Source organism: Coregonus lavaretus (assembly GCF_964263955.1).
Source record: "Coregonus lavaretus genome assembly, contig: HAP1_SCAFFOLD_831, whole genome shotgun sequence".
Lineage (NCBI taxonomy): Eukaryota > Metazoa > Chordata > Actinopteri > Salmoniformes > Salmonidae > Coregonus > Coregonus lavaretus.
Genome location: NW_028161559.1, coordinates 97,501 through 121,411, shown reverse-complemented (window position 1 = coordinate 121,411; position 23,911 = coordinate 97,501). Strand labels below are relative to the sequence as shown.

Genomic DNA, 23,911 nt, shown 5'->3' with positions numbered 1-23,911 from the left:
ATAAATCTAGCTGGTTCTGCTATACGTCGGCAGGTCAGAACGGCAGCGTTGGGTAAACTCAAGAGGGTGGTGTGTGTCCCTTTGTTAACAACAGCTGGTTCCCTAATATTAAGGATGTCTCGAGGTTCTGCTAGCCTGAGTTAGAATACCTCATGATAAGCTGTAGACCCACTATTTACCAAGAGAGTTTTCATCTATATTTTTCATAGCTGTCTGTTTACCACCACAAACCGATGTTGGCACTAAGACCGCACTCAACGAGCTGTATAAAGCCATAAGCAAACTCAAAGAAAATGCTCATCCAGAGGCGCCGCTCCTAGTGGCCAGGGACTTTAATGCAGGACAACTAAAATCCGTCTTACCTAATTTCTGCCAGCATGTCACGTGCAACTAGAGCCGAAAAAACTGAATCACCTTTACTCCACACACAGAGACACATGCAAAGCTCTCCCTCACCCTCCATTTGGCACATCTGACCATAAGTCTATCCTCCTGATTCCTGCGTACTCAAACAGGAAGTACCAGTGACACGCTCTATAAGGAAGTGGTCCGATGATGCGGATGCTAAGTTACATGACTGTTTAGCTAGCATAGACTGGAATATGTTCCGGGATTCATCCGGCTTCGTTAATAAGCGCATCGACGACGTTGTCACCACAGTGACCGTACGTACATATCCCAACCAGAAGCCATGGATTACAGGCAACATCCGCACTGAGCTAAAGGCTAGAGCTGCCGCTCTCAAGGAGCGGGACACTAATAAGAAATACCGCTACGATGCAAGCAACACCGAACCATGCATGACAGCGCCAGTAGTTCCTGACGACCGTGTGATCACGCTCGCCGTAGCAGAAGTGAGTAAAACCTTTAAACAGGTTAACATTCACAAGGCCGCAGGGACAGATGTTCATGCTACACACACACATCCCAGCTGCTGCTACCAGACTCGTATTATACTGCTCAGTTTATACCCTGTCCCCATCCCCGCCTTCCCCAATACACATGGAAATATTGGACTACAAATTGTGCCTTCCTGTATTATACTGATGCAAAAATGTCTATTCTATTCTACTGAGCCATTTACTTTGTGTTAGTTTTCTTATATTTAATTATTTCTTATTGTTGTTGCATTGTCTAGAAGGAACCTGCAAGTAAGCATTTCGTTGGACGATGTATACCATGCATATCCCGTACATATGACTAATAAAACTTGAAACTCTCTATGGGCTGGCCTTGCAAGCAAACATATCTACACACAATAATCCCAAAGACAATATCAGCATGTAACGTATCTAGGAAGCTGTAAAATCGCCTAAACAAACTGCCCTTTCAATTTAGGAGTCTACAATCTCACCATGTTCAACCTGCAGATCGATGTGCCTCGCAGAGTGGAGTCTGACATGTATGATAGATGTTTTCGCGATCTAAAAGTCGTATTCCCGCTCCTGCAGGTTCATGCTCTACAACATTCGGAGAGTGCGACCCTGCCTTACACAGGAAGCGGCGCAGGTCCTGGTCCAGGCACTTGTCATCTCCCGTCTGGACTACTGCAACTCGCTGTTGGCTGGGCTCCCTGCCTGTGCCATTAAACCCCTACAACTCATCCAGAATGCCGCAGCCCGTCTGGTGTTCAACCTTCCCAAGTTCTCTCACGTCACCCCCCTCCTCCGCACACTCCACTGGCTTCCAATTGAAGCTCGCATCCGCTACAAGACCATGGTGCTTGCCTTTGGAGCAGTGAGGGGAACGGCACCCCTGTACCTTCAGGCTCTGATCAGTCCCTACACCCAAACGAGGACATTGCGTTCATCCACCTCTGGCCTGCTGGCTCCCCTTCCTCTGCGGAAGCACAGCTCCCGCTCAGCCCAGTCAAAACTGTTCGCTGCTCTGGCACCCCAATGGTGGAACAAGCTCCCTCACGACGCCAGGACAGCGGAGTCACTCACCACCTTCCGGAGACATTTGAAACCCCACCTCTTTAAGGAATACCTGGGATAGGCTAAAGTATTCCTTCTAACCCCCCCCCCCCAAATTGTAAAGTGGTTATCCCACTGGCTATAGGGTGAACGCACCAATTTGTGAGTCGCTCTGGCTAAGAGCGTCTGCTAAATGACGTTAATGTGCCCTTGAGCAAGGCACTTAACCCTAATTGCTCCTGTAAGTCGCTCTGGTTAAGAGCGTCTGCTAAATGACTAAAATGTAATGTAAATGTAACTTCCAGTGTAGTGACTGCGACTTTATCGCAATGCTGCGTCATACCAGCCGAATCTCTGCCTGCTTGAACGGCAATAACTCAGATACACATGAAAACATGAAATGACCCCTGGAATTGATAGAACATCACTCTGAGATGCACAAAAATTAGATAACATTAGAAATGGGTGAATCTTTCCTTTAATGCATAAGCGTGCAAAAAGTACACAGTGTGTTCTCAGAATGAGTGTGTGCGCTCCAATGTTAACACTTACATTTATAATGACAGAGAACTTTCCCATTCCACTCAGGATGTTGAACCAGATTCCTACAGAGAGAGAGAGAAAACAGAGCTGTGAGAGAAGCGTGGTGGGGTGTGGACGTGTGTGTGGGTCTGTGTGTGGACATGTGTGCATCCGTGCGTGCGTGCAAGCGTGCGTGTTACCGATGTCTTTGGCTTGGACGGCGTCGGGTCGTCGCAGCTCGGTGACAAACTTCTTGGCGTCGAGGCGGATCTCGATCACGTTGTTGAGGAGAGCGAAGAGAGGAGCCAGAGGGAACGACGCAACAAACAGAGACACAAACCCAAACTGGATAACTGGGGAGAGAACACACACACACACACACACAGAGTTATTGGAGATCAACAACATGAGGAAGTGTCTGGAACAAGTCATTATCTTATCTGGTAGTCCTCTGTACCAGGCAAAATAACACCAACAAACAGCTGGAGGTGCAGGGACCAACCCAGAGTTCAGGACCTAGCAGGGACCAACCCAGAGTTCAGGACCTAGCAGGGACCAACCCAGAGTTCAGGACCTAGCAGAGACCGACCCAGAGTTCAGGACCTAACAGGGACCAACCCAGAGTTCAGGACCTAGCAGGGACCAACCCAGAGTTCAGGACCTAGCAGGGACCGACCCAGAGTTCAGGACCTAACAGGGACCAACCCAGAGTTCAGGACCTAGCAGGGACCAACCCAGAGTTCAGGACCTAGCAGGGACCAACCCAGAGTTCAGGACTTAACAGGGACCAACCCAGAGTTCAGGACCTAGCAGGGACCAACCCAGAGTTCAGGACCTAGCAGGGACCAACCCAGAGTTCAGGACCTAGCAGGGACCAACCCAGAGTTCAGGACCTAGCAGGGACCAACCCAGAGTTCAGGACCTAGCAGGGACCAACCCAGAGTTCAGGACCTAGCAGGGACCAACCCAGAGTTCAGGACCTAGCAGGGACCAACCCAGAGTTCAGGACCTAGCAGGGGCCAACCCAGAGTTCAGGACCTAGCAGGGACCGACCCAGAGTTCAGGACCTAGCAGGGACCGACCCAGAGTTCAGGACCTAGCAGGGACCAACCCAGAGTTCAGGACCTAGCAGGGACCGACCCAGAGTTCAGGACCTAACAGGGACCAACCCAGAGTTCAGGACCTAGCAGGGACCGACCCAGAGTTCAGGACCTAGCAGGGACCAACCCAGAGTTCAGGACCTAGCAGGGACCAACCCAGAGTTCAGGACCTAGCAGGGACCAACCCAGAGTTCAGGACCTAGCAGGGACCAACCCAGAGTTCAGGACCTAGCAGGGTCCAACCCAGAGTTCAGGACCTAACAGGGACCAACCCAGAGTTCAGGACCTAGCAGGGACCGACCCAGAGTTCAGGACCTAGCAGGGACCGACCCAGAGTTCAGGACCTAGCAGGGACCAACCCAGAGATCAGGACCTAGCAGGGACCAACCCAGAGTTCAGGACCTAGCAGGGACCGACCCAGAGTTCAGGACCTAGCAGTCGACTAAAGCAGACTCGAGAGCATAAACATTATAACTGATGTCCAGGGTGCCATTAGAGTAGAATAATACTTTATTGATCCCAACTTGGGAAATTGTTTTATCACTCAGCATCATCAATATATTCCAAGGACACAGAAACCCATATGAATGCATTTGGAAAGTATTCAAACCCCTTGACTTTTTCCACATTTTGTTACGTTACAGCCTTATTCTAAAATATATATATATTTTTAAAATTACCTCATCAATCTACACACAATACCCATTATGACAAATCGAAAACATTTTTTTTTTTTTTTTACATTTATAAAAAATAAAAAAATACCTTATTTACATAAGTATTCAGACCCTTTGCTATGAGACTTGAAATTGAGCTCAGGTGCTTCCTGTTTCCAGTACAGGTCAGAGCAACACCAAGCCATGAGGTCGAAGGAATTTTCCGTAGAGGTCTGAGAGAGGATTGTGTTGAGGCACAGCTCTGGGGAAGGGTACAAAAACATTTCTGCAGTATTGAAGGTCCCCAAGAACACAGTGGCCTCCATTACTCTTAAATGGAAGAAGTTTGGAACCACCAAGACTCTTCCTAGAGCTGGCCGCCCGGCAAAACTGATCAATCGGGGGAGAAGGGCCTTGGTCAGGGAGATGACCAAGAACCAGATGGTCACTCTGACAGAGCTCCAGTGTTCCTCTGTGGAGATGGGAGAACCTTCCAGAAGGACAACAATATCTGCAGCACTCCACCAAACCAGGCCTTTACGGTAGAGTGGCCAAATGGAAGCCACTCCTCAGTAAAAGGCACATGACAGCCCACTTGGAGTTTGCCAAAAAGCACCTAAAGGACTCTCAGACTATGAGAAACAAGATTATCTGGTCTGATTAAACCAGAATTGAACTATTTTGGCCTGAATGCCAAATGTCCCGTCTGGAGGAAACCTGGCACCTTCCCTACTGTGAAGCATGGTGGTGGCAGCATCATGCTGTGGGGATGTTTTTCAGCGGCAGGGTCTGGGAGACTAGTCAGGATTGAGGGAAAAATGAACGAAGCCAAGTACAGAGATCCTTGATGAAAACCTGCTCCAAAGGTTCACCTTCCAACAGGACAACGACCCTAAGCACACAGCCAAGACAACGCAGGAGTGGCTTCGGGACAAGTCTCTGAATGTCCTTGAGTGGCCCAGCCAGAGCCCGGACTTGAACCCGATCTAACATCTCTGGAGACCTGAAAATAGCTGTGCAGCGACGCTCCCTATCCAACCTGACAGAGCTTGAGAGGATCTGCAAAAAAAGAATGGGAGAAACTCCCCAAATACAGGTGTGCCAAGCTTGTAGCGTCATACCCAAGAAGACTCGAGGTTGTAATTGCTGCCAAAGTTGCTTCAACAAAGTACTGAGTAAAGGGTCTGAATCGTTACGAAAATGTGATATTTCAGTTTTTTATTTGTAATAAATGTGTTTTTGCTTTGTCATTATGGGGTATTGTGTGTAGATTGATTCAATAGTTTTTTCCCCTCATCAATTTTAGAATAAGGCTGTAATGTAACAAAATGTGGAAAAAGTGGAAAAAGAGAGAGGCAGGGTGGTATGGTCTCTGTCCAGGTGTCTAGTTAGTTACCTGACAGGTAACAGGGAGAGAGGGGCAGGGTGGTATGGTCTCTGTCCAGGTGTCTAGTTAGTTACCTGCCAGGTCCAGGTAACAGGGAGAGAGGGGCAGGGTGGTATGGTCTCTGTCCAGGTGTCTAGTTAGTTACCTGACAGGTCCAGGTAACAGGGAGAGAGGGGCAGGGTGGTATGGTCTCTGTCCAGGTGTCTAGTTAGTTACCTGACAGGTCCAGGTAACAGGGAGAGAGGGGCAGGGTGGTATGGTCTCTGTCCAGGTGTCTAGTTAGTTACCTGACAGGTAACAGGGAGAGAGGGGCAGGGTGGTATGGTCTCTGTCCAGGTGTCTAGTTAGTTACCTGACAGGTAACAGGGAGAGAGAGGCAGGGTGGTATGGTCTCTGTCCAGGTGTCTAGTTAGTTACCTGACAGCTCCAGGTAACAGGGAGAGAGAGGCAGGGTGGTATGGTCTCTGTCCAGGTGTCTAGTTAGTTACCTGACAGCTCCAGGTAACAGGGAGAGAGAGGCAGGGTGGTATGGTCTCTGTCCAGGTGTCTAGTTAGTTACCTGACAGGTCCAGGTAACAGGGAGAGAGGGGCAGGGTGGTATGGTCTCTGTCCAGGTGTCTAGTTAGTTACCTGACAGGTCCAGGTAACAGGGAGAGAGAGGCAGGGTGGTATGGTCTCTGTCCAGGTGTCTAGTTAGTTACCTGACAGGTAACAGGGAGAGAGGGGCAGGGTGGTATGGTCTCTGTCCAGGTGTCTAGTTAGTTACCTGCCAGGTAACAGGGAGAGAGGGGCAGGGTGGTATGGTCTCTGTCCAGGTGTCTAGTTAGTTACCTGCCAGGTAACAGGGAGAGAGGGGCAGGGTGGTATGGTCTCTGTCCAGGTGTCTAGTTAGTTACCTGCCAGGTAACAGGGAGAGAGGGGCAGGGTGGTATGGTCTCTGTCCAGGTGTCTAGTTAGTTACCTGCCAGGTAACAGGGAGAGAGGGGCAGGGTGGTATGGTCTCTGTCCAGGTGTCTAGTTAGTTACCTGACAGGTCCAGGTAACAGGGAGAGAGGGGCAGGGTGGTATGGTCTCTGTCCAGGTGTCTAGTTAGTTACCTGCCAGGTCCAGGTAACAGGGAGAGAGGGGCAGGGTGGTATGGTCTCTGTCCAGGTGTCTAGTTAGTTACCTGACAGGTCCAGGTAACAGGGAGAGAGGGGCAGGGTGGTGTGGTCTCTGTCCAGGTGTCTAGTTAGTTACCTGCCAGGTAACAGGGAGAGAGGGGCAGGGTGGTGTGGTCTCTGTCCAGGTGTCTAGTTAGTTACCTGACAGGTAACAGGGAGAGAGGGGCAGGGTGGTATGGTCTCTGTCCAGGTGTCTAGTTAGTTACCTGACAGGTAACAGGGAGAGAGGGGCAGGGTGGTATGGTCTCTGTCCAGGTGTCTAGTTAGTTACCTGACAGGTAACAGGGAGAGAGGGGCAGGGTGGTATGGTCTCTGTCCAGGTGTCTAGTTAGTTACCTGACAGGTAACAGGGAGAGAGGGGCAGGGTGGTATGGTCTCTGTCCAGGTGTCTAGTTAGTTACCTGCCAGGTAACAGGGAGAGAGGGGCAGGGTGGTATGGTCTCTGTCCAGGTGTCTAGTTAGTTACCTGCCAGGTAACAGGGAGAGAGGGGCAGGGTGGTATGGTCTCTGTCCAGGTGTCTAGTTAGTTACCTGACAGGTCCAGGTAACAGGGAGAGAGGGGCAGGGTGGTATGGTCTCTGTCCAGGTGTCTAGTTAGTTACCTGACAGGTAACAGGGAGAGAGGGGCAGGGTGGTATGGTCTCTGTCCAGGTGTCTAGTTAGTTACCTGACAGGTAACAGGGAGAGAGGGGCAGGGTGGTATGGTCTCTGTCCAGGTGTCTAGTTAGTTACCTGACAGGTCCAGGTAACAGGGAGAGAGGGGCAGGGTGGTATGGTCTCTGTCCAGGTGTCTAGTTAGTTACCTGACAGGTCCAGGTAACAGGGAGAGAGGGGCAGGGTGGTGTGGTCTCTGTCCAGGTGTCTAGTTAGTTACCTGCCAGGTAACAGGGAGAGAGGGGCAGGGTGGTGTGGTCTCTGTCCAGGTGTCTAGTTAGTTACCTGACAGGTAACAGGGAGAGAGGGGCAGGGTGGTATGGTCTCTGTCCAGGTGTCTAGTTAGTTACCTGACAGGTAACAGGGAGAGAGGGGCAGGGTGGTATGGTCTCTGTCCAGGTGTCTAGTTAGTTACCTGACAGGTAACAGGGAGAGAGGGGCAGGGTGGTATGGTCTCTGTCCAGGTGTCTAGTTAGTTACCTGCCAGGTAACAGGGAGAGAGGGGCAGGGTGGTATGGTCTCTGTCCAGGTGTCTAGTTAGTTACCTGCCAGGTAACAGGGAGAGAGGGGCAGGGTGGTATGGTCTCTGTCCAGGTGTCTAGTTAGTTACCTGCCAGGTAACAGGGAGAGAGGGGCAGGGTGGTATGGTCTCTGTCCAGGTGTCTAGTTAGTTACCTGCCAGGTAACAGGGAGAGAGGGGCAGGGTGGTATGGTCTCTGTCCAGGTGTCTAGTTAGTTACCTGACAGGTCCAGGTAACAGGGAGAGAGGGGCAGGGTGGTATGGTCTCTGTCCAGGTGTCTAGTTAGTTACCTGCCAGGTCCAGGTAACAGGGAGAGAGGGGCAGGGTGGTATGGTCTCTGTCCAGGTGTCTAGTTAGTTACCTGACAGGTCCAGGTAACAGGGAGAGAGGGGCAGGGTGGTATGGTCTCTGTCCAGGTGTCTAGTTAGTTACCTGACAGGTAACAGGGAGAGAGGGGCAGGGTGGTATGGTCTCTGTCCAGGTGTCTAGTTAGTTACCTGACAGCTCCAGGTAACAGGGAGAGAGGGGCAGGGTGGTATGGTCTCTGTCCAGGTGTCTAGTTAGTTACCTGACAGGTAACAGGGAGAGAGGGGCAGGGTGGTATGGTCTCTGTCCAGGTGTCTAGTTAGTTACCTGACAGGTCCAGGTAACAGGGAGAGAGGGGCAGGGTGGTATGGTCTCTGTCCAGGTGTCTAGTTAGTTACCTGACAGGTAACAGGGAGAGAGGGGCAGGGTGGTATGGTCTCTGTCCAGGTGTCTAGTTACCTGACAGGTAACAGGGAGAGAGGGGCAGGGTGGTATGGTCTCTGTCCAGGTGTCTAGTTAGTTACCTGACAGGTAACAGGGAGAGAGGGGCAGGGTGGTATTGTCTCTGTCCAGGTGTCTAGTTAGTTACCTGACAGGTAACAGGGAGAGAGGGGCAGGGTGGTATGGTCTCTGTCCAGGTGTCTAGTTAGTTACCTGACAGCTCCAGGTAACAGGGAGAGAGGGGCAGGGTGGTATGGTCTCTGTCCAGGTGTCTAGTTAGTTACCTGACAGGTAACAGGGAGAGAGGGGCAGGGTGGTATGGTCTCTGTCCAGGTGTCTAGTTAGTTACCTGACAGGTAACAGGGAGAGAGGGGCAGGGTGGTATGGTCTCTGTCCAGGTGTCTAGTTAGTTACCTGACAGGTAACAGGGAGAGAGGGGCAGGGTGGTATGGTCTCTGTCCAGGTGTCTAGTTAGTTACCTGACAGGTCCAGGTAACAGGGAGAGAGGGGCAGGGTGGTATGGTCTCTGTCCAGGTGTCTAGTTAGTTACCTGACAGGTCCAGGTAACAGGGAGAGAGGGGCAGGGTGGTATGGTCTCTGTCCAGGTGTCTAGTTAGTTACCTGACAGGTAACAGGGAGAGAGGGGCAGGGTGGTATGGTCTCTGTCCAGGTGTCTAGTTAGTTACCTGACAGGTCCAGGTAACAGGGAGAGAGGGGCAGGGTGGTATGGTCTCTGTCCAGGTGTCTAGTTAGTTACCTGACAGGTCCAGGTAACAGGGAGAGAGGGGCAGGGTGGTATGGTCTCTGTCCAGGTGTCTAGTTAGTTACCTGACAGGTAACAGGGAGAGAGGGGCAGGGTGGTGTGGTCTCTGTCCAGGTGTCTAGTTAGTTACCTGACAGGTAACAGGGAGAGAGGGGCAGGGTGGTATGGTCTCTGTCCAGGTGTCTAGTTAGTTACCTGACAGGTCCAGGTAACAGGGAGAGAGGGGCAGGGTGGTATGGTCTCTGTCCAGGTGTCTAGTTAGTTACCTGACAGGTAACAGGGAGAGAGGGGCAGGGTGGTATGGTCTCTGTCCAGGTGTCTAGTTAGTTACCTGACAGGTCCAGGTAACAGGGAGAGAGGGGCAGGGTGGTATGGTCTCTGTCCAGGTGTCTAGTTAGTTACCTGACAGGTCCAGGTAACAGGGAGAGAGGGGCAGGGTGGTGTGGTCTCTGTCCAGGTGTCTAGTTAGTTACCTGCCAGGTAACAGGGAGAGAGGGGCAGGGTGGTGTGGTCTCTGTCCAGGTGTCTAGTTAGTTACCTGACAGGTAACAGGGAGAGAGGGGCAGGGTGGTATGGTCTCTGTCCAGGTGTCTAGTTAGTTACCTGACAGGTAACAGGGAGAGAGGGGCAGGGTGGTATGGTCTCTGTCCAGGTGTCTAGTTAGTTACCTGACAGGTAACAGGGAGAGAGGGGCAGGGTGGTATGGTCTCTGTCCAGGTGTCTAGTTAGTTACCTGCCAGGTAACAGGGAGAGAGGGGCAGGGTGGTATGGTCTCTGTCCAGGTGTCTAGTTAGTTACCTGCCAGGTAACAGGGAGAGAGGGGCAGGGTGGTATGGTCTCTGTCCAGGTGTCTAGTTAGTTACCTGCCAGGTAACAGGGAGAGAGGGGCAGGGTGGTATGGTCTCTGTCCAGGTGTCTAGTTAGTTACCTGCCAGGTAACAGGGAGAGAGGGGCAGGGTGGTATGGTCTCTGTCCAGGTGTCTAGTTAGTTACCTGACAGGTCCAGGTAACAGGGAGAGAGGGGCAGGGTGGTATGGTCTCTGTCCAGGTGTCTAGTTAGTTACCTGCCAGGTCCAGGTAACAGGGAGAGAGGGGCAGGGTGGTATGGTCTCTGTCCAGGTGTCTAGTTAGTTACCTGACAGGTCCAGGTAACAGGGAGAGAGGGGCAGGGTGGTATGGTCTCTGTCCAGGTGTCTAGTTAGTTACCTGACAGGTAACAGGGAGAGAGGGGCAGGGTGGTATGGTCTCTGTCCAGGTGTCTAGTTAGTTACCTGACAGCTCCAGGTAACAGGGAGAGAGGGGCAGGGTGGTATGGTCTCTGTCCAGGTGTCTAGTTAGTTACCTGACAGGTAACAGGGAGAGAGGGGCAGGGTGGTATGGTCTCTGTCCAGGTGTCTAGTTAGTTACCTGACAGGTCCAGGTAACAGGGAGAGAGGGGCAGGGTGGTATGGTCTCTGTCCAGGTGTCTAGTTAGTTACCTGACAGGTAACAGGGAGAGAGGGGCAGGGTGGTATGGTCTCTGTCCAGGTGTCTAGTTACCTGACAGGTAACAGGGAGAGAGGGGCAGGGTGGTATGGTCTCTGTCCAGGTGTCTAGTTAGTTACCTGACAGGTAACAGGGAGAGAGGGGCAGGGTGGTATTGTCTCTGTCCAGGTGTCTAGTTAGTTACCTGACAGGTAACAGGGAGAGAGGGGCAGGGTGGTATGGTCTCTGTCCAGGTGTCTAGTTAGTTACCTGACAGCTCCAGGTAACAGGGAGAGAGGGGCAGGGTGGTATGGTCTCTGTCCAGGTGTCTAGTTAGTTACCTGACAGGTAACAGGGAGAGAGGGGCAGGGTGGTATGGTCTCTGTCCAGGTGTCTAGTTAGTTACCTGACAGGTAACAGGGAGAGAGGGGCAGGGTGGTATGGTCTCTGTCCAGGTGTCTAGTTAGTTACCTGACAGGTAACAGGGAGAGAGGGGCAGGGTGGTATGGTCTCTGTCCAGGTGTCTAGTTAGTTACCTGACAGGTCCAGGTAACAGGGAGAGAGGGGCAGGGTGGTATGGTCTCTGTCCAGGTGTCTAGTTAGTTACCTGACAGGTCCAGGTAACAGGGAGAGAGGGGCAGGGTGGTATGGTCTCTGTCCAGGTGTCTAGTTAGTTACCTGACAGGTAACAGGGAGAGAGGGGCAGGGTGGTATGGTCTCTGTCCAGGTGTCTAGTTAGTTACCTGACAGGTCCAGGTAACAGGGAGAGAGGGGCAGGGTGGTATGGTCTCTGTCCAGGTGTCTAGTTAGTTACCTGACAGGTAACAGGGAGAGAGGGGCAGGGTGGTATGGTCTCTGTCCAGGTGTCTAGTTAGTTACCTGACAGGTCCAGGTAACAGGGAGAGAGGGGCAGGGTGGTATGGTCTCTGTCCAGGTGTCTAGTTAGTTACCTGACAGGTAACAGGGAGAGAGGGGCAGGGTGGTGTGGTCTCTGTCCAGGTGTCTAGTTAGTTACCTGACAGGTCCAGGTAACAGGGAGAGAGGGGCAGGGTGGTATGGTCTCTGTCCAGGTGTCTAGTTAGTTACCTGACAGGTAACAGGGAGAGAGGGGCAGGGTGGTATGGTCTCTGTCCAGGTGTCTAGTTAGTTACCTGACAGCTCCAGGTAACAGGGAGAGAGGGGCAGGGTGGTGTGGTCTCTGTCCAGGTGTCTAGTTAGTTACCTGACAGGTAACAGGGAGAGAGGGGCAGGGTGGTATGGTCTCTGTCCAGGTGTCTAGTTAGTTACCTGACAGGTAACAGGGAGAGAGGGGCAGGGTGGTATGGTCTCTGTCCAGGTGTCTAGTTAGTTACCTGACAGGTAACAGGGAGAGAGAGGCAGGGTGGTATGGTCTCTGTCCAGGTGTCTAGTTAGTTACCTGACAGGTAACAGGGAGAGAGGGGCAGGGTGGTATGGTCTCTGTCCAGGTGTCTAGTTAGTTACCTGACAGGTCCAGGTAACAGGGAGAGAGAGGCAGGGTGGTATGGTCTCTGTCCAGGTGTCTAGTTAGTTACCTGACAGGTCCAGGTAACAGGGAGAGAGGGGCAGGGTGGTGTGGTCTCTGTCCAGGTGTCTAGTTAGTTACCTGACAGGTCCAGGTAACAGGGAGAGAGGGGCAGGGTGGTATGGTCTCTGTCCAGGTGTCTAGTTAGTTACCTGACAGGTAACAGGGAGAGAGGGGCAGGGTGGTATGGTCTCTGTCCAGGTGTCTAGTTAGTTACCTGACAGGTAACAGGGAGAGAGGGGCAGGGTGGTATGGTCTCTGTCCAGGTGTCTAGTTAGTTACCTGACAGGTCCAGGTAACAGGGAGAGAGGGGCAGGGTGGTATGGTCTCTGTCCAGGTGTCTAGTTAGTTACCTGACAGGTAACAGGGAGAGAGGGGCAGGGTGGTATGGTCTCTGTCCAGGTGTCTAGTTAGTTACCTGACAGGTCCAGGTAACAGGGAGAGAGGGGCAGGGTGGTATGGTCTCTGTCCAGGTGTCTAGTTAGTTACCTGACAGGTCCAGGTAACAGGGAGAGAGAGGCAGGGTGGTATGGTCTCTGTCCAGGTGTCTAGTTAGTTACCTGACAGGTCCAGGTAACAGGGAGAGAGGGGCAGGGTGGTATGGTCTCTGTCCAGGTGTCTAGTTAGTTACCTGACAGGTCCAGGTAACAGGGAGAGAGGGGCAGGGTGGTATGGTCTCTGTCCAGGTGTCTAGTTAGTTACCTGACAGGTCCAGGTAACAGGGAGAGAGGGGCAGGGTGGTATGGTCTCTGTCCAGGTGTCTAGTTAGTTACCTGACAGGTAACAGGGAGAGAGGGGCAGGGTGGTATGGTCTCTGTCCAGGTGTCTAGTTAGTTACCTGACAGGTAACAGGGAGAGAGGGGCAGGGTGGTATGGTCTCTGTCCAGGTGTCTAGTTAGTTACCTGACAGGTCCAGGTAACAGGGAGAGAGGGGCAGGGTGGTATGGTCTCTGTCCAGGTGTCTAGTTAGTTACCTGACAGGTCCAGGTAACAGGGAGAGAGGGGCAGGGTGGTATGGTCTCTGTCCAGGTGTCTAGTTAGTTACCTGACAGGTAACAGGGAGAGAGGGGCAGGGTGGTATGGTCTCTGTCCAGGTGTCTAGTTAGTTACCTGACAGGTAACAGGGAGAGAGGGGCAGGGTGGTATGGTCTCTGTCCAGGTGTCTAGTTAGTTACCGGACAGGTCCAGGTAACAGGGAGAGAGGGGCAGGGTGGTATGGTCTCTGTCCAGGTGTCTAGTTAGTTACCTGACAGGTAACAGGGAGAGAGGGGCAGGTTGGTATGGTCTCTGTCCAGGTGTCTAGTTAGTTACCTGACAGGTAACAGGGAGAGAGGGGCAGGGTGGTATGGTCTCTGTCCAGGTGTCTAGTTAGTTACCTGACAGGTAACAGGGAGAGAGGGGCAGGGTGGTATGGTCTCTGTCCAGGTGTCTAGTTAGTTACCTGACAGGTCCAGGTAACAGGGAGAGAGGGGCAGGGTGGTATGGTCTCTGTCCAGGTGTCTAGTTAGTTACCTGACAGGTCCAGGTAACAGGGAGAGAGGGGCAGGGTGGTGTGGTCTCTGTCCAGGTGTCTAGTTAGTTACCTGACAGCTCCAGGTAACAGGGAGAGAGGGGCAGGGTGGTATGGTCTCTGTCCAGGTGTCTAGTTACCTGACAGGTAACAGGGAGAGAGGGGCAGGGTGGTATGGTCTCTGTCCAGGTGTCTAGTTAGTTACCTGCCAGGTCCAGGTAACAGGGAGAGAGAGGCAGGGTGGTATGGTCTCTGTCCAGGTGTCTAGTTAGTTACCTGACAGGTAACAGGGAGAGAGGGGCAGGGTGGTATGGTCTCTGTCCAGGTGTCTAGTTAGTTACCTGACAGGTCCAGGTAACAGGGAGAGAGGGGCAGGGTGGTATGGTCTCTGTCCAGGTGTCTAGTTAGTTACCTGACAGGTCCAGGTAACAGGGAGAGAGGGGCAGGGTGGTATGGTCTCTGTCCAGGTGTCTAGTTAGTTACCTGACAGCTCCAGGTAACAGGGAGAGAGGGGCAGGGTGGTATGGTCTCTGTCCAGGTGTCTAGTTAGTTACCTGACAGGTCCAGGTAACAGGGAGAGAGGGGCAGGGTGGTATGGTCTCTGTCCAGGTGTCTAGTTAGTTACCTGACAGGTAACAGGGAGAGAGGGGCAGGGTGGTATGGTCTCTGTCCAGGTGTCTAGTTAGTTACCTGACAGGTAACAGGGAGAGAGGGGCAGGGTGGTATGGTCTCTGTCCAGGTGTCTAGTTAGTTACCTGACAGGTAACAGGGAGAGAGGGGCAGGGTGGTATGGTCTCTGTCCAGGTGTCTAGTTAGTTACCTGACAGGTAACAGGGAGAGAGAGGCAGGGTGGTATGGTCTCTGTCCAGGTGTCTAGTTAGTTACCTGACAGGTAACAGGGAGAGAGGGGCAGGGTGGTATGGTCTCTGTCCAGGTGTCTAGTTAGTTACCTGACAGGTCCAGGTAACAGGGAGAGAGGGGCAGGGTGGTATGGTCTCTGTCCAGGTGTCTAGTTAGTTACCTGACAGGTAACAGGGAGAGAGGGGCAGGGTGGTATGGTCTCTGTCCAGGTGTCTAGTTAGTTACCTGACAGGTAACAGGGAGAGAGGGGCAGGGTGGTATGGTCTCTGTCCAGGTGTCTAGTTAGTTACCTGACAGGTCCAGGTAACAGGGAGAGAGGGGCAGGGTGGTATGGTCTCTGTCCAGGTGTCTAGTTAGTTACCTGACAGGTCCAGGTAACAGGGAGAGAGGGGCAGGGTGGTATGGTCTCTGTCCAGGTGTCTAGTTAGTTACCTGACAGGTCCAGGTAACAGGGAGAGAGGGGCAGGGTGGTATGGTCTCTGTCCAGGTGTCTAGTTAGTTACCTGACAGGTCCAGGTAACAGGGAGAGAGGGGCAGGGTGGTATGGTCTCTGTCCAGGTGTCTAGTTAGTTACCTGACAGGTAACAGGGAGAGAGGGGCAGGGTGGTATGGTCTCTGTCCAGGTGTCTAGTTAGTTACCTGACAGGTAACAGGGAGAGAGGGGCAGGGTGGTATGGTCTCTGTCCAGGTGTCTAGTTAGTTACCTGACAGGTCCAGGTAACAGGGAGAGAGGGGCAGGGTGGTATGGTCTCTGTCCAGGTGTCTAGTTAGTTACCTGACAGGTAACAGGGAGAGAGGGGCAGGGTGGTATGGTCTCTGTCCAGGTGTCTAGTTAGTTACCTGACAGGTAACAGGGAGAGAGGGGCAGGGTGGTATGGTCTCTGTCCAGGTGTCTAGTTAGTTACCTGACAGGTCCAGGTAACAGGGAGAGAGGGGCAGGGTGGTATGGTCTCTGTCCAGGTGTCTAGTTAGTTACCTGACAGGTCCAGGTAACAGGGAGAGAGGGGCAGGGTGGTATGGTCTCTGTCCAGGTGTCTAGTTAGTTACCTGACAGGTAACAGGGAGAGAGGGGCAGGGTGGTATGGTCTCTGTCCAGGTGTCTAGTTAGTTACCTGACAGGTAACAGGGAGAGAGGGGCAGGGTGGTATGGTCTCTGTCCAGGTGTCTAGTTAGTTACCTGACAGCTCCAGGTAACAGGGAGAGAGGGGCAGGGTGGTATGGTCTCTGTCCAGGTGTCTAGTTAGTTACCTGACAGGTCCAGGTAACAGGGAGAGAGGGGCAGGGTGGTATGGTCTCTGTCCAGGTGTCTAGTTAGTTACCTGACAGGTAACAGGGAGAGAGGGGCAGGGTGGTATGGTCTCTGTCCAGGTGTCTAGTTAGTTACCTGACAGGTAACAGGGAGAGAGGGGCAGGGTGGTATGGTCTCTGTCCAGGTGTCTAGTTAGTTACCTGACAGGTCCAGGTAACAGGGAGAGAGGGGCAGGGTGGTATGGTCTCTGTCCAGGTGTCTAGTTAGTTACCTGACAGGTAACAGGGAGAGAGGGGCAGGGTGGTATGGTCTCTGTCCAGGTGTCTAGTTAGTTACCTGACAGGTCCAGGTAACAGGGAGAGAGGGGCAGGGTGGTATGGTCTCTGTCCAGGTGTCTAGTTAGTTACCTGACAGGTAACAGGGAGAGAGGGGCAGGGTGGTATGGTCTCTGTCCAGGTGTCTAGTTAGTTACCTGACAGGTCCAGGTAACAGGGAGAGAGGGGCAGGGTGGTATGGTCTCTGTCCAGGTGTCTAGTTAGTTACCTGACAGGTCCAGGTAACAGGGAGAGAGGGGCAGGGTGGTATGGTCTCTGTCCAGGTGTCTAGTTAGTTACCTGACAGGTCCAGGTAACAGGGAGAGAGGGGCAGGGTGGTATGGTCTCTGTCCAGGTGTCTAGTTACCTGACAGGTAACAGGGAGAGAGGGGCAGGGTGGTGTGGTCTCTGTCCAGGTGTCTAGTTAGTTACCTGACAGGTAACAGGGAGAGAGGGGCAGGGTGGTATGGTCTCTGTCCAGGTGTCTAGTTAGTTACCTGACAGGTCCAGGTAACAGGGAGAGAGGGGCAGGGTGGTATGGTCTCTGTCCAGGTGTCTAGTTAGTTACCTGACAGGTAACAGGGAGAGAGGGGCAGGGTGGTATGGTCTCTGTCCAGGTGTCTAGTTAGTTACCTGACAGGTAACAGGGAGAGAGGGGCAGGGTGGTATGGTCTCTGTCCAGGTGTCTAGTTAGTTACCTGCCAGGTCCAGGTAACAGGGAGAGAGGGGCAGGGTGGTATGGTCTCTGTCCAGGTGTCTAGTTAGTTACCTGACAGGTCCAGGTAACAGGGAGAGAGGGGCAGGGTGGTATGGTCTCTGTCCAGGTGTCTAGTTAGTTACCTGACAGCTCCAGGTAACAGGGAGAGAGGGGCAGGGTGGTATGGTCTCTGTCCAGGTGTCTAGTTAGTTACCTGACAGGTAACAGGGAGAGAGGGGCAGGGTGGTATGGTCTCTGTCCAGGTGTCTAGTTAGTTACCTGACAGGTCCAGGTAACAGGGAGAGAGGGGCAGGGTGGTATGGTCTCTGTCCAGGTGTCTAGTTAGTTACCTGACAGCTCCAGGTAACAGGGAGAGAGGGGCAGGGTGGTATGGTCTCTGTCCAGGTGTCTAGTTAGTTACCTGCCAGGTAACAGGGAGAGAGGGGCAGGGTGGTATGGTCTCTGTCCAGGTGTCTAGTTAGTTACCTGACAGGTCCAGGTAACAGGGAGAGAGGGGCAGGGTGGTATGGTCTCTGTCCAGGTGTCTAGTTAGTTACCTGACAGGTAACAGGGAGAGAGGGGCAGGGTGGTATGGTCTCTGTCCAGGTGTCTAGTTACCTGACAGGTAACAGGGAGAGAGGGGCAGGGTGGTATGGTCTCTGTCCAGGTGTCTAGTTAGTTACCTGACAGGTAACAGGGAGAGAGGGGCAGGGTGGTATGGTCTCTGTCCAGGTGTCTAGTTAGTTACCTGACAGGTCCAGGTAACAGGGAGAGAGGGGCAGGGTGGTATGGTCTCTGTCCAGGTGTCTAGTTAGTTACCTGACAGGTAACAGGGAGAGAGGGGCAGGGTGGTATGGTCTCTGTCCAGGTGTCTAGTTAGTTACCTGACAGGTAACAGGGAGAGAGGGGCAGGGTGGTGTGGTCTCTGTCCAGGTGTCTAGTTAGTTACCTGACAGGTCCAGGTAACAGGGAGAGAGGGGCAGGGTGGTATGGTCTCTGTCCAGGTGTCTAGTTAGTTACCTGACAGGTAACAGGGAGAGAGGGGCAGGGTGGTATGGTCTCTGTCCAGGTGTCTAGTTAGTTACCTGACAGGTCCAGGTAACAGGGAGAGAGGGGCAGGGTGGTATGGTCTCTGTCCAGGTGTCTAGTTAGTTACCTGACAGGTAACAGGGAGAGAGGGGCAGGGTGGTATGGTCTCTGTCCAGGTGTCTAGTTAGTTACCTGACAGGTCCAGGTAACAGGGAGAGAGGGGCAGTGTGTGTGTGCATGAATGTGAGCACTCACTCATCTCCATGTACTCTGGGGTCAGTCCTTCAAAGGGGACCAGGGCGTAGTCGAGGTTCCACTGTTGAGGAGGTCTGGCCCGCTGCTCCTCTCGCTCCTCCAATGAAATCCCCTTATCCTTCCACGCTCGGATCAACTTCTTCAACTTACTGACAGAGAGAGAGAGAGAGAAAGGGAGAGATGGAGTCAGAGAGAACAGTGAAACTCGATGACACTGTAAGACACTATGAACCACTATGAACCCCAGAGAGAGAGAGAGAGAAAGGGAGAGATGGAGTCAGAGAGAACACTGTAAGACACTATGAACCCCAGTGAAGCAACACAGCGTAGCAGAGGAAGTCCTCTGATCCTGCCAGATATAGAAGAGCAGGGTTGGGGAGTAACGGATCTGATACTGCCAGATATAGAAGAGCAGGGTTGGGGAGTAACGGATCTGATACTGCCAGATATAGAAGAGCAGGGTTGGGGAGTAACGGATCTGATCCTGCCAGATATAGAAGAGCAGGGTTGGGGAGGAACGGATCTGATACTGCCAGATATAGAAGAGCAGGGTTGGGGAGGAACGGATCTGATACTGCCAGATATAGAAGAGCAGGGTTGGGGAGTAACGGATCTGATACTGCCAGATATAGAAGAGCAGGGTTGGGGAGGAACGGATCTGATACTGCCAGATATAGAAGAGCAGGGTTGGGAAGGAACGGATCTGATACTGCCAGATATAGAAGAGCAGGGTTGGGGAGGAACGGATCTGATACTGCCAGATATAGAAGAGCAGGGTTGGGGAGGAACGGATCTGATCCTGCCAGATATAGAAGAGCAGGGTTGGGGAGTAACGGATCTGATACTGCCAGATATAGAAGAGCAGGGTTGGGGAGGAACGGATCTGATCCTGCCAGATATAGAAGAGCAGGGTTGGGGAGTAACGGATCTGATACTGCCAGATATAGAAGAGCAGGGTTGGGGAGGAACGGATCTGATCCTGCCAGATATAGAAGAGCAGGGTTGGGGAGGAACGGATCTGATCCTGCCAGATATAGAAGAGCAGGGTTGGGGAGTAACGGATCTGATACTGCCAGATATAGAAGAGCAGGGTTGGGGAGGAACGGATCTGATCCTGCCAGATATAGAAGAGCAGGGTTGGGGAGGAACGGATCTGATACTGCCAGATATAGAAGAGCAGGGTTGGGGAGGAACGGATTACATGTCATGGATGACAAAAAAACTGGAACTGTAATCCGTTATGTTACCAGCTAAAATATTGTAATCAGATTACCAATAGTTTTGAAAAAGTAGATAATTACTTATACGATTACTTTCAAATTGACAAGGGATGTATGCAGAAGGAAAAAAAATGTCCATGAAACAATTGGCTGTTTTCTTAATTACCTTTTCATATTAACGTCAGTCATTAACTGGAAAAGTGCTACTTTGATCTTCCCGCCTGAGCAACATACACGGTCACAAAATAAAAAGGTACGGCGCACCAACGCAGTGCATTACCATAACCCAACGCAGTGCATTACCATAACCCTAACCCAACGCAGTGCATTACCATAACCCTAATCTAACGCAGTGCATTACCCTAACCCAACACAGTGCATTACCATAACCCTAATCCAAAGCAGTGCATTACCATAACCCTAATCTAACGCAGTGCATTACCCTAACCCAACGCAGTGCATTACCATAACCCTAATCCAAAGCAGTGCATTACCATAACCCTAATCTAACGCGGTGCATTACCCTAACCCAACACAGTGCATTACCATAACCCTAATCCAAAGCAGTGCATTACCATAACCCTAATCTAACGCAGTGCATTACCATAACCCAACGCAGTGCATTACCATAACCCTAATCCAACGCAGTGCATTACCCTAACCCAACGCAGTGCATTACCATAACCCTAATCCAACGCAGTGCATTACCATAACCCTAATCCAACACAGTGCATTACCATAACCCTAATCCAACACAGTGCATTACCATAACCCTAATCCAACGCAGTGCATTACCCTAACCCAACGCAGTGCATTACCATAACCTTAACCCAACGCAGTGCATTACCATAACCCTAACCCAACGCAGTGCATTACCCTAACCCAACGCAGTGTATTTCCCTAACCCAACGCAGTGCATTTCCCTAACCCTAACCCAGTGCATTTCCCTAACCCTAACCCAACGCAGTGCATTTCCCTAACCCAACGCAGTGCATTTCCCTAACCCAACGCAGTGCATTTCCCTAACCCTAACCCAATGCATTACCATAACCCTAATCCAACGCAGTGCATTTCCCTAACCCAACGCAGTGCATTTCCCTAACCCTAACCCAATGCATTACCATAACCCTAACCCAACGCAGTGCATTTCCCTAACCCAACGCAGTGCATTTCCCTAACCCTAACCCAATGCATTACCATAACCCTAACCCAACGCAGTGCATTACCCTAACCCAATGCAGTGCATTTTCTGGATGGTGTTTCAAAGAACAATTTGTGTTCCAAGAAAAAAAGGTCAGGAATGTAATAGTTGAAACTATGTTTGCCCACGGTAAAGCTGCTGTCCACATCCAGAGACTCCACTTCCAACCTGAAGAAACACTTGGAGGGAAGGATGACGATTGGCAGGTGTGGCGCGTTAGCTTGCTTAGCTAGCTAGTCTCTAGAGACAGACAGGTTGTCTTCACAATGTACCAATGTTCCAGCATAGGTCAGAGATTTCAGAGAGTACTAGCTAGCTAGTTAGTCAGATTTCTAGCTAGCTAGCCTGTTTAGTTTGCTGATTTGCTTGCTAACTCTCCTACACTATGTGGTATGCTGCTCACTTAAGGTTGCTCTGTCAGTTGCTAGCTACTGTAGTTAGCAAGGTATCATAACAAATTAGCACAATAGCATACTTGCTAACAATTTCGCTAATTCAATCTATTTTAACTAAAATAAATCAGTTGTAGATAGTTGGGTGCGATTCACTGGGATACATAGCCTAGCTAGCTAGCTAGCTAAATCAAAAGTTTAAAAACCCGTTTTAAAAGCTAGTTGCACTCTGTAACTCAACATAACAAGATGCTCACTGTCAGGGTTGTTGCTAACTTAGTTAGCTAGCTAACTTATTATTCAATCATAACTCAATATATAGTACTGTATTAGTCCATTGTTTTTTTATTTTTTATATTTGAGTATTTCTAGACAAACAATATAAACCACCATAGACATCCTTGCATCCAAAGCTTTGTCCATGTGTGAGTGGTTACATGGTCCAACCCCAGCCCTGTGGTTATCAGACAGGGGCAGGCCATAGAAAGGGAAACATGTTTTTAAAGGGTGGACAAAAGTTGGGTAAAGCTACAATCCTTAATTGAAACAATAACAAGGTGCTCACTCCACTGTTATTTTACTTATACTGTAGTGCCATAGCTAAGTCATTCCATTTTGTTTTTTCAGAGGATGCAGAACAATCAATGGAAGACCCTGAGCAGGAAAAGGCAGCCAGATGACATGGAGGAGTGCAGATACATCTACAAAACCACAACCAGGAGGACCACACACACCTCACAAAGCCAGGATAAATCGCCTGGTATTTGACTTCATCATAGAGGATGTGCAACTCTTTTCACTAGCAGAGGAACCTTCATTCCACAAGTAACTGTGCCGTGTGACCAGATGGAGCTCAGAGTACCCGTGCCATCTCCAAACTCATAGCCCTCACAGATGACCAGCTGGGGCAAATCTGGGAAGACCTGGGTGTGAGCAGCAAACTACATCCTCGTGAGATTGCTTTTCTCAGGGAGTACAGTCCTACAGCCACTCGTATTCTCTATTGATCTTCTTCAGGGAGAGAAGAAGTGTTTTCTTGCCTTTCTTATTCCAACAATCCTAAGCTTGAAGTCTAAGCTCTCAGAGAAAAATACCTCGTGACATTCTCTGCACACATCATCACTGCATTCAGTGAGGCTATAGACCGCCGGTTTGGACCTATGCTAAGCACCGAGGAAGCAAAAATGTCAACTGCTACCGTACCAAAGTTTCGACTGTGTTGTTCTCATGGCTATGGAGAACACACACTCTGAAGAGGTTGATGAGGGAAGCAGCTTCTATGGAGAACACTCTGAAGAGGTTGATGAGGGAAGCAGCTTCTATGGAGAACACTCTGAAGAGGTTGATGAGGGAAGCAGCTTCTATGGAGAACACTCTGAAGAGGTTGATGAGGGAAGCAGCTTCTATGGAGAACACTCTGAAGAGGTTGATGAGGGAAGCAGCTTCTATGGAGAACACTCTGAAGAGGTTGATGAGGGAAGCAGCTTCTATGGAGAACACTCTGAAGAGGTTGATGAGGGAAGCAGCTTCTATGGAGAACACTCTGAAGAGGTTGATGAGGGAAGCAGCTTCTATGGAGAACACTCTGAAGAGGTTGATGAGGGAAGCAGCTTCTATGGAGAACACTCTGAAGAGGTTGATGAGGGAAGCAGCTTCTATGGAGAACACTCTGAAGAGGTTGATGAGGGAAGCAGCTTCTATGGAGAACACTGAAGAGGTTGATGAGGGAAGCAGCTTCTATGGAGAACACTGAAGAGGTTGATGAGGGAAGCAGCTTCGATGGAGAACACTCTGAAGAGGTTGATGAGGGAAGCAGCTTCTATGGAGAACACTGAAGAGGTTGATGAGGGAAGCAGCTTCTATGGAGAACATTCACTCTGAAGAGGTTGATGAGGGAAGCAGCTTCTATGGAGAACACTCTGAAGAGGTTGGTGAGGGAAGCAGCTTCTATGGAGAACACTCTGAAGAGGTGGGTGAGGGAAGCAGCTTCTATGCAGAACACTCTGAAGAGGTTGATGAGGGAAGCAGCTTCTATGGAGAACACTCTGAAGAGGTTGATGAGGGAAGCAGCTTCTATGGAGAACACTCTGAAGAGGTTGATGAGGGAAGCAGCTTCTATGGATAACACTTGTGTTCAGAGGTGCAACAACATGGGCCAGTGGCACTGCAGAGGCTGAGGTGAGGAAGTACCTCGAAGACAAAGACAAGTCTTTGGACTCTTTGAAATCGTTCCCCATAGTCCAGAACTTGTTTCTGAAGTACAATACTACACTGCCCTCCAGCGCCCCCAGTTGAGCGCCTTTTCAGCTGTGGTGGAAACCTGTTTACCCCTCGGCGAAACAGGATGTCTGATGCTCATCTAGAGCAGCTCCTCTTGCTGCGTGCGATACAACAGCAATTTCTGCCTTCAATCATCTGAGTAGGCTAGTTTCAGAATAGGCCTACTGCAATGCCATGTCTGATATGTGGGTTTATTGCACCTCGCTGCACTTTTTTTGGCTTAAACTTAGAAAACTACTTGGTGGACTAAATGTGTGATTAATGCATGTTGTAAAAAATTACAAAAATGCATATTTCTATTTCTCATTTTAGTCATTTAGCAGATGCTCTTATTCATACATTTTCATACTTTTTTGTACTGGTGTCCCGTGGGATAAGTGTTTAGCACCATCCATGTTGCTATGTTACTTAAGCCCTTACTTATTCCTGGTTATACTCATACCACATTTTTAGACAGGTGTACACGA

General features: G+C 51.0%; 1 protein-coding gene across 1 annotated transcript in view; it reads right to left on the bottom strand.

The window, feature by feature from the left end:
• Positions 1-23,911, bottom strand: part of ano2b (anoctamin 2b) — a gene marked incomplete at both ends in the record, with an annotated part of 169,276 nt that overhangs the window by 50,831 nt on the left and 94,534 nt on the right. Inside the window, 3 exons of the mRNA XM_084194999.1 lie at positions 2,469-2,521; positions 2,639-2,791; positions 18,352-18,500. Of these exons, the coding sequence (XP_084051125.1) occupies positions 2,469-2,521; positions 2,639-2,791; positions 18,352-18,500 (355 nt within the window). The remainder of the gene's footprint in view (positions 1-2,468; positions 2,522-2,638; positions 2,792-18,351; positions 18,501-23,911) is intronic.